General features: G+C 35.5%; 1 protein-coding gene and 1 long non-coding RNA gene across 4 annotated transcripts in view; one reads left to right on the forward strand and one right to left on the reverse strand.

The window, feature by feature from the left end:
• LOC309843666 overlaps nucleotides 1-14,259 on the forward strand; it is a 58,106-nt gene that overhangs the window by 22,158 nt on the left and 21,689 nt on the right. The window lies entirely within an intron of this gene.
• Nucleotides 1-14,259, reverse strand: part of DPP10 (dipeptidyl peptidase like 10) — a 1,373,984-nt gene that overhangs the window by 14,681 nt on the left and 1,345,044 nt on the right. For all 3 annotated transcript variants that reach the window (XM_082689264.1, XM_082689263.1, XM_082689265.1), the window contains exons 20-21: nucleotides 3,311-3,505; nucleotides 2,389-2,443 (exon numbers count right to left, since the gene is read on the reverse strand). In XM_082689264.1, coding sequence (XP_082545390.1) covers nucleotides 2,389-2,443; nucleotides 3,311-3,505 — 250 coding nt within the window. The remainder of the gene's footprint in view (nucleotides 1-2,388; nucleotides 2,444-3,310; nucleotides 3,506-14,259) is intronic.

The following is a 14,259-nucleotide window of genomic DNA, read 5'->3' on the forward strand; positions in this document are numbered from 1 at the left end:
TAAATTTAAACATTAACTTAAATATTTCCAACAAAGAAAAGAAAGCCTCATTTAGCTTTTTAACTAATTCCAAAACAAGCAAGATCATTACTCCCAGCTAATTTTATGAGTTTAACTTAATTTGATACTGAAATGAAATAAGTACATACCAAGGGAAAAAAAAAATTATGAGACCTACGAAGTCTTGAAGCTAACAGTGTTCCTTTACAGGATCAGAAAGCTACCTTCTAAATTATAATTCCAGTCACAGATACATGTACTTGTTTAAAAGAGATGGGATATTTTTTCCACTTAAAATCTAATTATGTTTCATTTATATCCTTTGTCTTTTGTATATTTACATTGCCAGAGTCAATTCCCTGAGGCTCATCAGTTCCCTAATAAAATGATAAATATGGGATTTTGAACTTCTAAATCCAAGGCCTAGAACTTTATTTTTTCGTTTTTAGACTTAACCAACTTTCTGGTTAATATGAAGGACTTCCTGAGGTCTGTGCCCAGACTTACTCTCAGTGTGTCACTTCTCATTCCTTTATGTGAGCCTTAATTATAGTCAGTCATTTTATTCATGTTCCTCAGCTATGCCCTCCCTGCTGACACTGGGCATTATACAAAAGCCTTCTCCTTGCCCTCTCCTCACTGAATGACTTTTGCCATTCAGTTATACTCCACTTTCTCTGTGAGGCATTTTACAACCTTTTGAATTTAAATTTCCGCAGTAATGAATGTTTCTATAGCTCATTTGATCTTTTAGACTTATTTCTGTGTTTAGTGAGTAGAGCCTTGAAATGCATAAGCCCTAAGTCCTTACATGTATCAGGACCATTAAAGAGTAAAATGTTCTTCACTATATGTACTTTTTTATGTATGCGTGTGACAAGAAACACCTAATATTTACCAGAGTAACCGCTTTTAAGCACATAGTTCAGTAGTGTCAGGTGTATTCACATTATTGTGAAACAGATCCCTAAAACTTTTTCATCTTGTGAATCTGAAATCTGTTACCTATTACCCATTAACTCTATTACCTATAAGCAACCAACTTTCCTTTTCCCTTCCCCCTGACAACCACCATCCCACTCTTCTGTCTTCGTGTACTTCACTACTCTAGATATCTTATGTAAGTGGGGTCACACAGAATTTATCCCTCTGTGACTGGTTCATGTCACTGAGCACAGTGTCCTCAAGGTTCATCAATGCTATAAGCATATGATAAGACTTCGCTTTATGCATTTATTAATCTGTTTAGAGTTTCCATTTCTTTGGAATGATCACTTTCTAGACATTTCCATTTTTTCACTGTCTTTATTGTTAGTGATGGGCTTTCATTTATTTCTGCTTATGTCAGAGGAGCATTATCCCTATTGATCTCTTGACTGTTACTGAGGATAAGAATAAAATAAAGCAAAGACTTGGTGCACTGCAGGTGTATGAAGTCAGGGAAGAATTTGTGCTGATTTACATTTTATTCACTTGTCAAACAGCTTTTCTTATACCTACTTATCAGTGAACACCACCAAAATTTACACCCCAGTAAAATGATCAGTTATTCATGTCCTGTATCTCTGGGTTCATTTAGGGACAGTAAAACATATTTTATGTTGAAATCCATGAACACCAATAATTTGCTTTGTCTCTAAATTAAAAGAGTACTAGATCTCCTTCCTTTCATTTTAGTATCTGTTTAGTGTCTAGCCTAGTAATATGAATGAACTAGGTGACTAGTAAGTATCTATATGGAGTCTGTTTCCCTACTGTGAAAATGATGTTGAAACTGACATAAAAATTATTGCAATGATAAATGTCATGCAGAAAACACTAAAGACATAATTATACATATTGGTCATCTTTCAGTTTCTAAGCCTTGTAGTCTTCTTCAAGGCTGTGGTACTTGATCCTTACTGAGAGAACACCCTGCTTCAAGAGGTTAATAGGACTTTTGTTACTTAGGTACCAGCCTAAACATCACTTAATCCAAGGGACCTTTGTTGACCACTTAATCTAATAACATTGGCCCTTCCTAGAGTTAATTTTTGTCCACCTATTTTTTTGTTTTCCTTATAAGAGAGTGCTATATGAAGCTATCTTTTCATTTATGTGCTTATCTGTTCCTTCTTTCTAGAAGATAAGCTTTATGAAAACAGATTTTTTTTGGTGGTTGTTCAGTTTTTCTAATACCAGCACCAATTAGATAGTAAATAGTTGCTGGATTTATAAATGACTGAATGTATATAGTATTAATTATAACATTACATTTTAAAGAATAGTACAGAGAGATTATAGTAAAATAAAGAAATTATATATGTACAAATACAAGCACAAATAATACATATGTATAAATATGTACTTTATTTTCATATAAAAATACATATATACATTTCTGTTTACCTTTCCAAAAATGCTTAATCTTTTGGAGTCAATGTATGGCTGTTTCAGTAAAAACCTGCAATGAAAAAAAAAGTTAAATCTTCTTGAGTCAAATGCACAGGAGAATTCATTCTGGGCATCCACACACATGCATACATATATACAAAACCCAGAACTCAAACAAGGAATACTTAAGTGGCTGGAGCCTTATTCATGTTGAAGGATCATGGATCCCAAAATCTTGCTACTCAAAGCAATGATCCAGTTGTTTGGACATCACCTGGCTGGTTGATGCAAATGTAGAATTTTGGGCCCCATTCCAGACCTACTGATTAACATTTTGACAATGTCCTAGCCAATTTCTGTGTACTGTTTTAAAGAACCTACTAGATTTCTTGGTCACTCATGCTAGTGTGGGTATGGTATCTGTGAAATTTCAAGAATTGTAGTTAACTGGGAAATAATAGACATTATAGATTATGGTAAATAAATGGTTTAATTAAGGTTTCTCCCATTTTATTTTACAATAGGGAGTGGGGCAAAGCAGAAGAAGAAGGAGAGGGAGAGAGAGAATCTTAAGCAGGCTCCATTCCCAGCACGGAGGCCAATGCTGGGCTCAGTCTCACAACCCTGAGATCTTGACCTAAGCTGGAATTCAGAGTTGGACATTTAACCAGCCAAACACCCAGGGGCCGTAAGGTCTCTCCCATTTGCATAAACCCAAAGTAAATTTTAATTCCAGAGAGGAAGGATGATAATTGTTTTATTTGGTGCTAAGAGTGAAAAGTACTTGGAAAAATGCAGCAGTCTATTTGACTAACTTAGAAAACTGTCCATTCACTAAAGTATAAATCTCTGAATCAGTATTAGTAGTATTTAATGTATCATATACCTAGCTTCTGTCATTATAAGAGAAACAGTAGGGAAATGTGCACCCACTTACTTCACGGCTGCTACTTGGTCTTTTACTTCCACTGAACCTAGCCTTCGATGAATCTCCTGCAAAATTTTCAGACCCTGGAATCCACTTCCTCTGCCATCAAATCGTGCCGTGATGACATTATCTGTGTCAACAAGTACTGAATCCCAGTCAATATGGAATTTATCCGTAACCAGTTGGCCTCCTGGTTCTTCATCCCTGTGAACAGCAGCACAGTGGACCAAAACAAGAGCAATTGGTAGATAGTGTCGTAGATAATATGGTAGACATTTTAACTTTCAAACTTATTATTTTAAAATTTTGGAAAGGACCCATGGGCTATTAAAATTTCTGTTAATTCTTGATAATAAACCTGAAAGTATAGTGCCATTTTTCTTTGTAAAATGTCAAATGCAAAGTTCTCTAATGAACTGAAAATATGAAACACGATTTTAAAACTGTTCTAAGAGATTATTTTAACTCCTTTTTCAAATGAGAGAAATGAAGGAAAATATATTCACATGCCATAGACATTTCAAAGGAACGACGATTAAGTTAATGTACAGATTCTACATTATTGAATTTCTAACAGACTGTGTGTTTTAGAAATGTCTTGCAGATGGTATACAAAGGCTAAAGGATCTGATCTGAACAGACCCAAAATGAAGTCACTTTTACTAAATCCCACCAAAACTTAATACCTAACTTAATTGCAATTTAATTCTTTCCCAGGATTGGAATTTTAAACCAGTCACGTTGGAATTTTGTGATCTATAACCCTTCCTAGAGCCCCCATCTTCTGCTTAAGGGAAGGTGACCTGGGCTGAAAAAGTCTTACTTTCTTTTTCAAATATTTTATTTATTCACTTGACAGAGAGAGATCACAAGTAGGCAGATAGGCAGGCAGAGAGAGAGAGGAGAAAGCAGGCTCCCTGCCAAGCAGAGAGCCGGATACAGGACTCAATCCCAGTACCCTAAGATCATGACCCGAGCGGAAGGCAGAGGCTTAACCCACCGAGCCACCCAGGTGCCCCTTATTTTCTTTGGATAAAACCCTTTTGTCCCACCCCATTCCTGCTTATACAGCGTTCCAATTTGGATAGGTCTGTTTGCTAGATGGGATCCTGCACAAATCGTAAATCGCTGAATAAAGTCAGTTAGGTCTTTAAATTACTCAACTGAATTTCGCTTCTTAACATAAGAAATGGACAATCCTAAAGAACTTCTGACTCAAAAAGAAATATTGCATTAACATTCCCTGATTTGTGTGTGTGTGTGTGTGTGTGTGTGTGTGTGTGTGTGTGTGTGATGGAATTCTCACTAAAGAAAATTTAAGGATACATTGAGCAAAAATTGTTTTGCTTCACTAAAGTTAATAACAAGAAAAGTACACATATGTTTGAAAAATTTGAATGCTAGAAGTAAAGAAGGACATACAGGTTATTAAGCATGAACATTGTCTCTGGAGGGATAAGGTGATACTATTTTAAAAAGTCAGATTACAGTGGTACAGTGGTACTTTATTTTCTAGAATATAGAGAAGGTAAAAAAGCAGCCTCTCATAAAATCACAGATTATCTAGATCCAGATCTAGATATAGTTCAAGCATGCATTTGTCCATGTGATAGATTTAAAGAGCATCAAACATGAAATGTTCTGAGAGCATCTCCAACTTTATTTGAGCTACATACCGGAAATCTTCACTTTATTCGTTTTCCTGTCAAGACTCGCTTTTCTTGGCTGCAGTATGCAAATCTGATGCTTAGAAGCACCAGTACATACCAATACACAAACTAGTTCTTATCCATAAGCTTTTAGGTTATCAGATTTGCTAAAGAAAATAAATTCCAGGCAGCAAATAGAACTGAACCAAAATAGGGACTGTGTGAGACCAGCGAGAGGAAGAGGTAGGAATGGGACAAAATAATGGACGACTAAAATTTACCAGATGCTGTTATTGGCTAAATTTTGTCTTTCAAAACCCATATGTTGAATCTCTAATACCTACTGCCTCAGAATGTGACTGTATTTGGAGATGGTGCCATCCCAGTGGTGAGTCAGTTGAAATGAAGACTTTAGGTTGGGCCCTAACCCATCTGATTGATGTCCTTATAAGAGAAAATTAGGACAGAACAGAGACCTTAGGTACATGAATCATGCAGAAGCAAGACCCTGTGAAGAGGCAAGAGGGAAACCAGCTGTAAGCCAAGGAGAGAGGTCTCGGAATAAATAAAACCTGTGGACACCTTTAATCTTAAACTTCTGTTCTCCAGAACTGTGAGAAAATAACATTTCTACTGTTCAGTATGCCCATCCCTGGTAAACTAATAAAAATGTTTTTTTGTGGTTTAAATACTTATTATTTTATAATAATAGATCTACACTACCAAAACTTATTTAACCTTTCTGGGAGGAAGTTGTCTTTTGCATGGCCTATTACATGTATCATTATTCTATCCTATAAACTGTTCCATTATAGTGGGTTAATCATGATCACCCCCCATTCCCCTCTAAATCACACAATTATGATGATCCTGTGATCCAAATATAAATCAGTTTTGTCCTTTCATGGTATCTGCAATCTTTAGCTCTTCTTGAAATTTTATTTTTATTTTTAATTTTTTAGTTTTTGCAACATTACCTTTTTATCAGATTATTGGGGATTGTTACTATATATATATCCACATGCTCGTGCCTAGAATTCTAATTGCCTAGCTCAGAATGAAGTGTGGAGTTGGTATTTTTTCCAGACTCCCAGGTGATAACTGACATAACTTGTTTATCATTTGAGAAATAGCATGAATCATTATACCTAGAACAATATGCCTGAACACAGAAAATGCTGTTGAACGAGATCTTTTCAGGGAAAGTAGAGTCATGTGAGGTTTAAAATGGAAGGACCTTAAAAAGCCTTTAGTTTTCATAAAGACACTATATTTTGAAGCTTGGGGATTTATTGCAAATATCAGAAAGGAAACCATGATTCACAGAGAATAAAGTACAATTATTAACTTCAGTTTTTAAGGTGGGTAAAAATATGACCATATGAGTCCCAATTTTACTTTGAATATAGATAGGCAAGACACTAAAACCCCAAGACTCTGTTTCCTTATCTTTAATGATTGCAAGATACTATCTTGTTTTCCTCAGAGTTTTATGTGCATTAAATGACATAGTGTATTTGAAAGTACTCTGTGAAATATAATAAGAAATTTAAGACAATTATTAAATTCATTAAACAATATAAACTGTTATTATTCTTTTGTTTGCAGCCAGTGTTGCTTATTTTGAGCATATTTCCTTGCAGTTAGAAATGGAGAACTGTTAAAAAAAGAAATGGAGAACTGTTTAAAAGCTTTGTGGCAGTTGTGCAGAAATTAAACTGGGCAGTGTCTGTGGATAAAGGTATTGTGCCATGTCATATGAGATATTGTGTTAGATGGACCAATAATACCTAAAGACTTAAAATATGAAAGCGTAATCCACAGATCCTTGGTAGTGATGATCAGAGTGATGATCGCTGACAGCAGCTTTAATGTAACACTAAAATGTTTTGTTGTTATGGAAGATAGTAATTTTCCAGTTTAGTTATAAACTATTGAATTGTTCATAGCTACTTAATGAGTTTAAAGCTAAATTAAATGTAGACAAAATGTTAGTAAGTCACAGACATTTTATGGCAGGCAAATAAATTATTTTTTAATACAATTTAAGGCATATTTTTCAAACCTAATGATTAATAAATGGTTATAGACTTTTATAAACAAAAACCTTCAATCCCTTACTCAGGCTTGCAGCAGCCAGAGAAAAAATGTAATTCCACTCCTTTGGTATTTTCTCTAAATGGCTATTTTTAACTTTCAACCTCGTCTTTAAAAGTTTTCAATGTTAGAACACACAGTGATATCAATACATTACCAGTTAATGACTTTAACACATTTCTCTATCTAGTGGGGTTTCTTTTTTGGTACATGGTACATATTTATTTCAAGATGAGTTATGAAAGAACATGAATTTGTTATGCAGAATCGGCAAGCTTCAAGCTTCAATTTATTTGGTTCCTCTTTGTCTTTTTCTGAGTGTCATCTTTTTCTTTTTTTTTTAATGATCTAAGTATTTATCTTTTTTTTTTTAATTTTTACAACAGTATAGTTAACATACAGAGTTATATTAGTCTCAGGTGTACAGTCATCTTCATCTTTTTACTACATTATTTTGTTTTACTCTGTTTCAGAAATCTCCGGGGGCCCATAGAAATGAGGGTGTTTCAAGGTTGAGAATGGGGACATAAAATATTGTTGAGGGTTGTGGTAAAAGAACAACCCATCTGTTCTAACTAGTGGAAATATCGTAGCAACATGAAATTTGTATTTCCTAACACAGGCAGCAAAATCAAGTTATGACTAAACTTTTCTTAGAACTTAAGGTCTTGGAAGGCAGAGTCTTCATTTATTTCACTACATTCAGCATTAAGCATGTCTATATGGATGAAGAGTTCAGGGTATGAGCATGTAATAAAATACAGAACTCTGAGTAAACACAATATCCCATAAAACTTTAAAATGACAAAACAATCTTTATGACTTAATTTTGTATACCAAAACTGAATTCAAGTGAAGAACAACCAAGTTGTTCAGACTGCATATGTGGTCAGGTTCACAAATTGCTATTTAAATTAATGTAAAGAGAGCTGAAGACCTAGATTTTGCTCCTAACTTTGTTAGGATATGCTGAGTTACCCTGAGTAATTATATGCTGTTTTTATTTTTACTTGTGTTTTTTTTGTTGTTGTTGTTGTTATAAAATAGTATGTGGTAAATAGTTAAGACCACATGCAGTACATTTTAAGAAGTCTTTTCCTAACCAGTAAAACTTGGTTACAATAGATGGAAGGAAAATATTTTAAAAATGAGTATACTTTCCTTGACTCTAATCTATTGCATGGCAGAATTTCTTCTCCTACATGGGAGAATTTGAAAACTGCTGTACTAACTAATATAACTGCTATACTAATCTGTCCATTGGGGCATTTTGGAAGGAGGGGCCACAGAAGGAGGTGAGTTTGACTAGGACATTTTCCTTAAACAAGTTTGTCTTGCCTTAATCTGAAATTTACCTAATAGAAATATATAGTTACTGATGATTTAGTTGTAACATGAAGTTTGACCTCTTTCGAGCAATACTACATAGAGATACATACATTAGCTAAGTGCTTCTAGGCTAATTTCTTCCATTTCTCATTTTAAGATCCTTAGCTTTCTTCTCATGGATGGATTTTTCTACATGCAGAATAACAGAATGACTTTTCTCACATATTTATTTACTGCAACACATGAGAAATAACATTTTTTTTCTGTCAGAGAACAGTTTTTTATACACATTCCCATCTATTAGTATTAGTATTAGAATATTCTATTAGTATTAGAATCTATTAGTATTAGAATATTAGTGATATTCCATTAGGAATATCACTAATATCTGCAATTTTCTGATTCCTGGTTTGCTTATAATATAATTTTTGGCTGTGTATCTCCCCCCCACACCCCGCCCGGGTTATAGGAAAGTGTTTGAAATGGTCAGGGTTATTTAGGCTTCTACCTAGAACTTTTCTTACACTGGCAAAGCCTGTTCCAGGTGGTGGTTACGATAAGGCCTACCAGATAGTACATACAAAATTAGGCTTATCAGTCAAATTCTCAAATTCTATTACTCTTCAACACTTGTGTTCATATACTTGAATTCATATATCCTATTCAGTGTTACACCTTTTTTAAAAATTGCATTAATACACTGGGATTACAATTATAGTAATGTGGGGTGCTATCCTGAAAAGGGTACAGGTGGTATGATGATAGGACCAGACTGAGTTGAGCCCAGGTCCAGTGGCTTTAGACAATTTAGATAATTTCTGAGCCTTAGTATAACAGTACTCAATTTTTTTTTCTTTTGTTTAAAGGAAAATACAGTTTCATTAAAAATGTTCTAATTTGAGGGCTCCTGGGTGGGTTAGTTACGTGTCTGCCTTCATCTTAGATCATGATCCCAAGGTCCTGGGATTGAGTCCCCCATCAGGCTCCCTGCAGAGCAGGGAGCCTACTTCTGCCTCTCCCTCTGCTGCTCCCACTGCTTGTGCTGTCTCTCTCTCTGTCAAATAAATACATCTTTTAAAAAAGTAATTTTAAAAAGTTCTACTTTTAACAGTGGGTGGGTCTTTCAGTTAGTTCAGAATAAAAGGATGTGTATATGTAGACATTTGTTTTATGTGTGTGCGCCTGATTTCTTTCCACACATAATCATGTGTATTTGTGTATTGGTGTATAATATGTGTGTCCCTGTATGTGTAAATTCTTTCTTGTCCTGCTTCTGCAGAAAGATAATTCTTTCGGCACACCCCCCCACCCCCAAAATCTTACCCTGGCATACTTTTCTGGATTATAAAACTTGTGGCTTTGAATTAGGTCTTTTTTTTTTTTTTTAAGTCTTTTTTTCCCAGTAGGTTTTCTTTATATTCAAAATCTACTGATAACTTAATTCTTTTTCTTTTTTTTTTCTTTTTTTTTTTTTTTAAAGATTTTATTTATTTATTTGACAGACAGAGACCACACGTAGGCAGAGAGGCAGCCAGAGAGAGAGAGAGAGAGGAGGAAGCAGGCTCCCTGCTGAGCAGAGAGTCCGACGTGGGACTCGATCCCAGGACCCCGAGACCATGACCCGAGCCGAAGGCAGCGGCTTAACCCACTGAGCCACCCAGGCGCCCCACTTAATTCTTTTTCTTGATCAGAATTTGGATCTCTGAATTTGAGAGGCTATTTTGCTTTAATAAATGGGATCTTTTTTTTTTTTTTTTTAATCCTTCCCCTACTTTTCTACTCAATCTCTCCCTTTCCTCCTCTTTTTTTTTAATAGAATAGGCTTCCTCCTATTAGGGCCAGTTTCTGTCTATTAAAGGTATTTTTCCTTGTTTTAAAAGGAATTCCATTGGATTTTGTTCTTTGATTTCCCTTGAATAAAGGCCCGAGAATATATCCTTAGTATGATATAAATACTGCATTACAATTATCATTAGAGCAATGAAGAAAAAGCAGAATCCAGTTCATTAAATCAAGTTATTTCTATTGTTGTAGGAAGCCAAAAAATGAAAAGCTTATCAGAACGCAGGTTGAGGCACTGAACAGCATGGATATTAATGAGCCAGCTATAAATTGAAAAATGGACTGTTAGTATTATCCACACAAAATTAACCTCAGGATAAACATCTTAGCACATGAAAATATTGGAAGAAAACCAACAGAAAAGGGCCTCAGGGATATCTCACAGAAATTGTGCAGTAAATGGGAGCAAGTTCCAATCTCCTAATCAACTCTGCTGTCAGAGTCTTACTACATTAATTCTTACCATTGGCCAGTTTCCATCTGGGATAATTTCTAACAGAGCAGCTGAGGAGGTAGAAAGAGAAGGGAGTTTGGTGATATTTACTTTCAGTTTCTGGGGATGGCTGTATCTTCACTGAAGTAGACCAGCATTTGATTCACTTCTTTGGACCTCTTTAGAGATGGTCACAGTCAAACGAAAGTTTAGCACATTGCATAAACAGATCAAGAACAGGAGAACTGACCTTATTCTTGATGTGTGTGAACTGTTATGTAAATCTCCTATGCAGCAGGTCTGCTTTAGATATTATAATACAAAATATTCTACATGTTGACTTAACAGATATAGGAATTTTCTAGATGAAAACAGAACAAAGCATGTGCATCTTTAAAAAAGCAGCAGTTGACGAACTCCTGAACAGTGTCCTATTTCTTCATTTTCTAACGGAGAATACAGTTCAGCATGGGGCTGTTGTGAATGTTAACATTGAGGCCAGCAATACATGGGCTATATATCAGGGATTACAGTGGATTCCTAACAGAGGAATGGATGGATGATAATTACATATAAACTGAATGTGCATGTTACCCACAGTAGGGTGTCGATCACTTTCAATTATATGCAGTGGTTATATTGGTGGTTATATGTTACTTTTTTTTCCTTCTAACTATAAAATCTGGATTCTGGAATTCAGTTTACCAACTGAAAATGTGCCTGTATAAGCTCAGGTGATACTAATCTTAGTTTACTTTATGTGTCAGTTAAATAGAAATAATAATAATAATAATAACTATAGTGCTAACTATGGACAATTATTAGAAGAATCATTTTACAGTTTAGTAAACTGAGACACAGGTAAAGCAACTAACCGTAAACCACAGATGAATAATCCAGATCTTTGAAAGAACACAATTTAATTAAAGTAGACCTTAGAAACATATTGATTTACTGTCTTTGACATATAAATACATTCTTAAAAAGTATTTATAATTCTTAACTGGAATAAAGAATTTAAGATTTTGAAAGTCTTATTTATTTTTACCAAGCTCTAAGTCTGGGCCTTTTCCTGAATTAATACCATATCTTTTGAATGCTTTAATCCCTAAGATTTTTTAGGGAAAAGTAGTGAAAGTCCAAAAACATACATTTTGGCTAAGTTTTCACCTCTTGGTAGATGTCTAACAAGTGACACTCTACCAACCACTTACATTTACATTTTCTATAAATTTAGAATTTGTTTTTCCTGTGGTACCTTCTCAAGATACCAACTTTTGACGGTGTACACTTTTAAGTAGTACTAAGAAATTAATACTGACATTTACGATGCATTATCTATACATTGTGAAAGAAGAAGGTCGAGTTTGTTCGAGAAAAATATGAAACACAATGATCCCCTTCTCCCCTTCCATTACCTAGATTAAATGCCACTATCTTTTCTTAATCATTTCATCTGCATTACAGGTGAATTTTTCATCTGCTTAAATGTGGAAGATTAAAAAAATGAGAAAAATCAGATACTTAAAATTCAAACTTTGATAGGTTCCTGCCTCATGTTGAGGTCTTTTATCCATTTGAAGTTTATTGTATGGTGTAAGAATGGTCCAGCTTCATTCTTCTATACATACCTGTCCAATTTTCCCAGCACCAATTGTCGAAGAGACTGTCTTTTTTCCACTGGATATTTTTTCCTACTTTGTTGAAGATTGTTTGTCCATAGAGTTCTGGGTCCATAGCTGGACTCTGCTCTGTTCCACTGGTCTATGTGTCTGTTTTTGTGCCAGTACCATGCTGTCTTGGTGATCCCAGCTTTGTAGTAAAGCTTGAAATCAGGCAACATGATGTCCCCAGTTTTGTTTTTCTTTTTCAGCATTTCCTTAGTAATTTGGGGTCTCTTCTGGTTCCATACAAATTTTAGGATTGTCTGTTCCAACACTTTGAAAAATGCCAATGGTGGGGCAGAGGGGCGCCTGAGTGGCTCAGTGGGTTAAAGCCTCTGCCTTTGGCTCAGGTTTTGGTCCCAGGGTCCTGGGATTGGGACCTGCATTGGGCTCTCTGCTCTGCGGGAAGCCTGCTTCCTCCTCGCTCTCTGCCTGCCTGTCGGCCTACTTGTGATCTCTCTCTCTCTGTCAAATAAATAAATAAAATCTTTTTTAAAAATGCCAGTGGAATTTTGATCAGGATGGCATTGAAAGTATAGATTGGTCTGAGCAGTATAGACATTTTAATAATGTTTAGTCTTCCAATCCATGAGCATGGATTGCTTTTCCCTCTTTTTATGTCTTCTTCAGTTTCTTTCATGAGTGTTCTGTACTTTACCTCTCGAGTACAGATCCTTTACCTCTTTGGTTAAGTTTATTCCAAGGTATCTTATGGTTCTTGGTGCTATAGTAAATGGAATTGATTCTCTAATTTCCCTGTACTTTTTGTATTTTTATTGTTACTGTATAAGGAAGCAACTGATTTCTGTACATTGATTTTGTATCCTGCCGTATTACTGAATTGCTGTATGAGTTCTGGTAGTTTGGGGGTGTGTCTTTTGGGTTTTCCATATAAAGTATCATGTCATCTGTGAGGAGAGAGAGTTTGATTTCTTCTTTGTCAATTTGAATACCTTTTATTTCTTTTTGTTGTGTGATTGATGTTGTTAGGACTTCTAGTACTATGTTGAACAGCAGTGGTGAGAGTGGGCATCCTTGTCGTGTTCCTGATCTCAAAAGGAAGTCTGTCAGCTTTTCCCCATTGAGGATGATATTTGCTGTGGGTTTTTCATAGATAGTTTTTATGAAATTGGGGAGTGTTGCCTCTGTCCCTATACTTTGAAAGTGTTTTAATCAGGAAAGAATGCTTTATCTTGTCAAATGCTTTTTCTTCATCAATTGAAAGGACCATGTGGTTCCTCTCTCTTCTCTTATTGATTTCTTTTGTCACACTGATTGATTTGTGAATATTGAACCACCCTTGCATCCCAGGGGTAAATCCCACCTAGCCATGGTGGATAACCTTTTTAATGTACGGTTGGATCCTATTAGCTAGGATCTTGTTGAGAATCTTGGAATCCATATTCATCAGGGATATGGTCTGAAATTCTCCTTTTTCATGGGGTCTTTGCCTGATTTGGGGATCAGAGTAATGCTGGCTTCGTAGAAAGAGTCTGGGAGTTTTCCTTCTGTTTCTGTTTTTTGAAACAGTTTCAGGAGAATGGGTATTATTTCTTCTTTCAGTGTTTGGTAGAATTCCCCAGGGAATCTGTCAGGTCCTGGGCTCTTGTTTTTCAGGATGTTTTTTGATCACTGCTTCAATCTCTACTCTTCTTTTGATGGAAACTTGGGCTGCTTCCAAATTTGCCTATTGCACATAATGCAGCAGTAAACAGGGGTGCGTACACCCTTTCAGATTATCATTTTCTATTCTTTGGGTAAATACCCAGTAGTGTGATTACTGGATCAGAGAGTTCTGGTTTTAGTTTTTTGAGGAGCCACCGTACTGCTTTCCAGAGTGGCTTTACCAGTTTGCATCCCATGAACAGTGCACAAGGATTCCATTCTCTCCGTATCTTTGCCAACACTTGTTTCTTATGTTATTGATTTTAACCACTCTGACAG

Source organism: Mustela nivalis (assembly GCF_964662115.1).
Source record: "Mustela nivalis genome assembly, chromosome: 11".
Lineage (NCBI taxonomy): Eukaryota > Metazoa > Chordata > Mammalia > Carnivora > Mustelidae > Mustela > Mustela nivalis.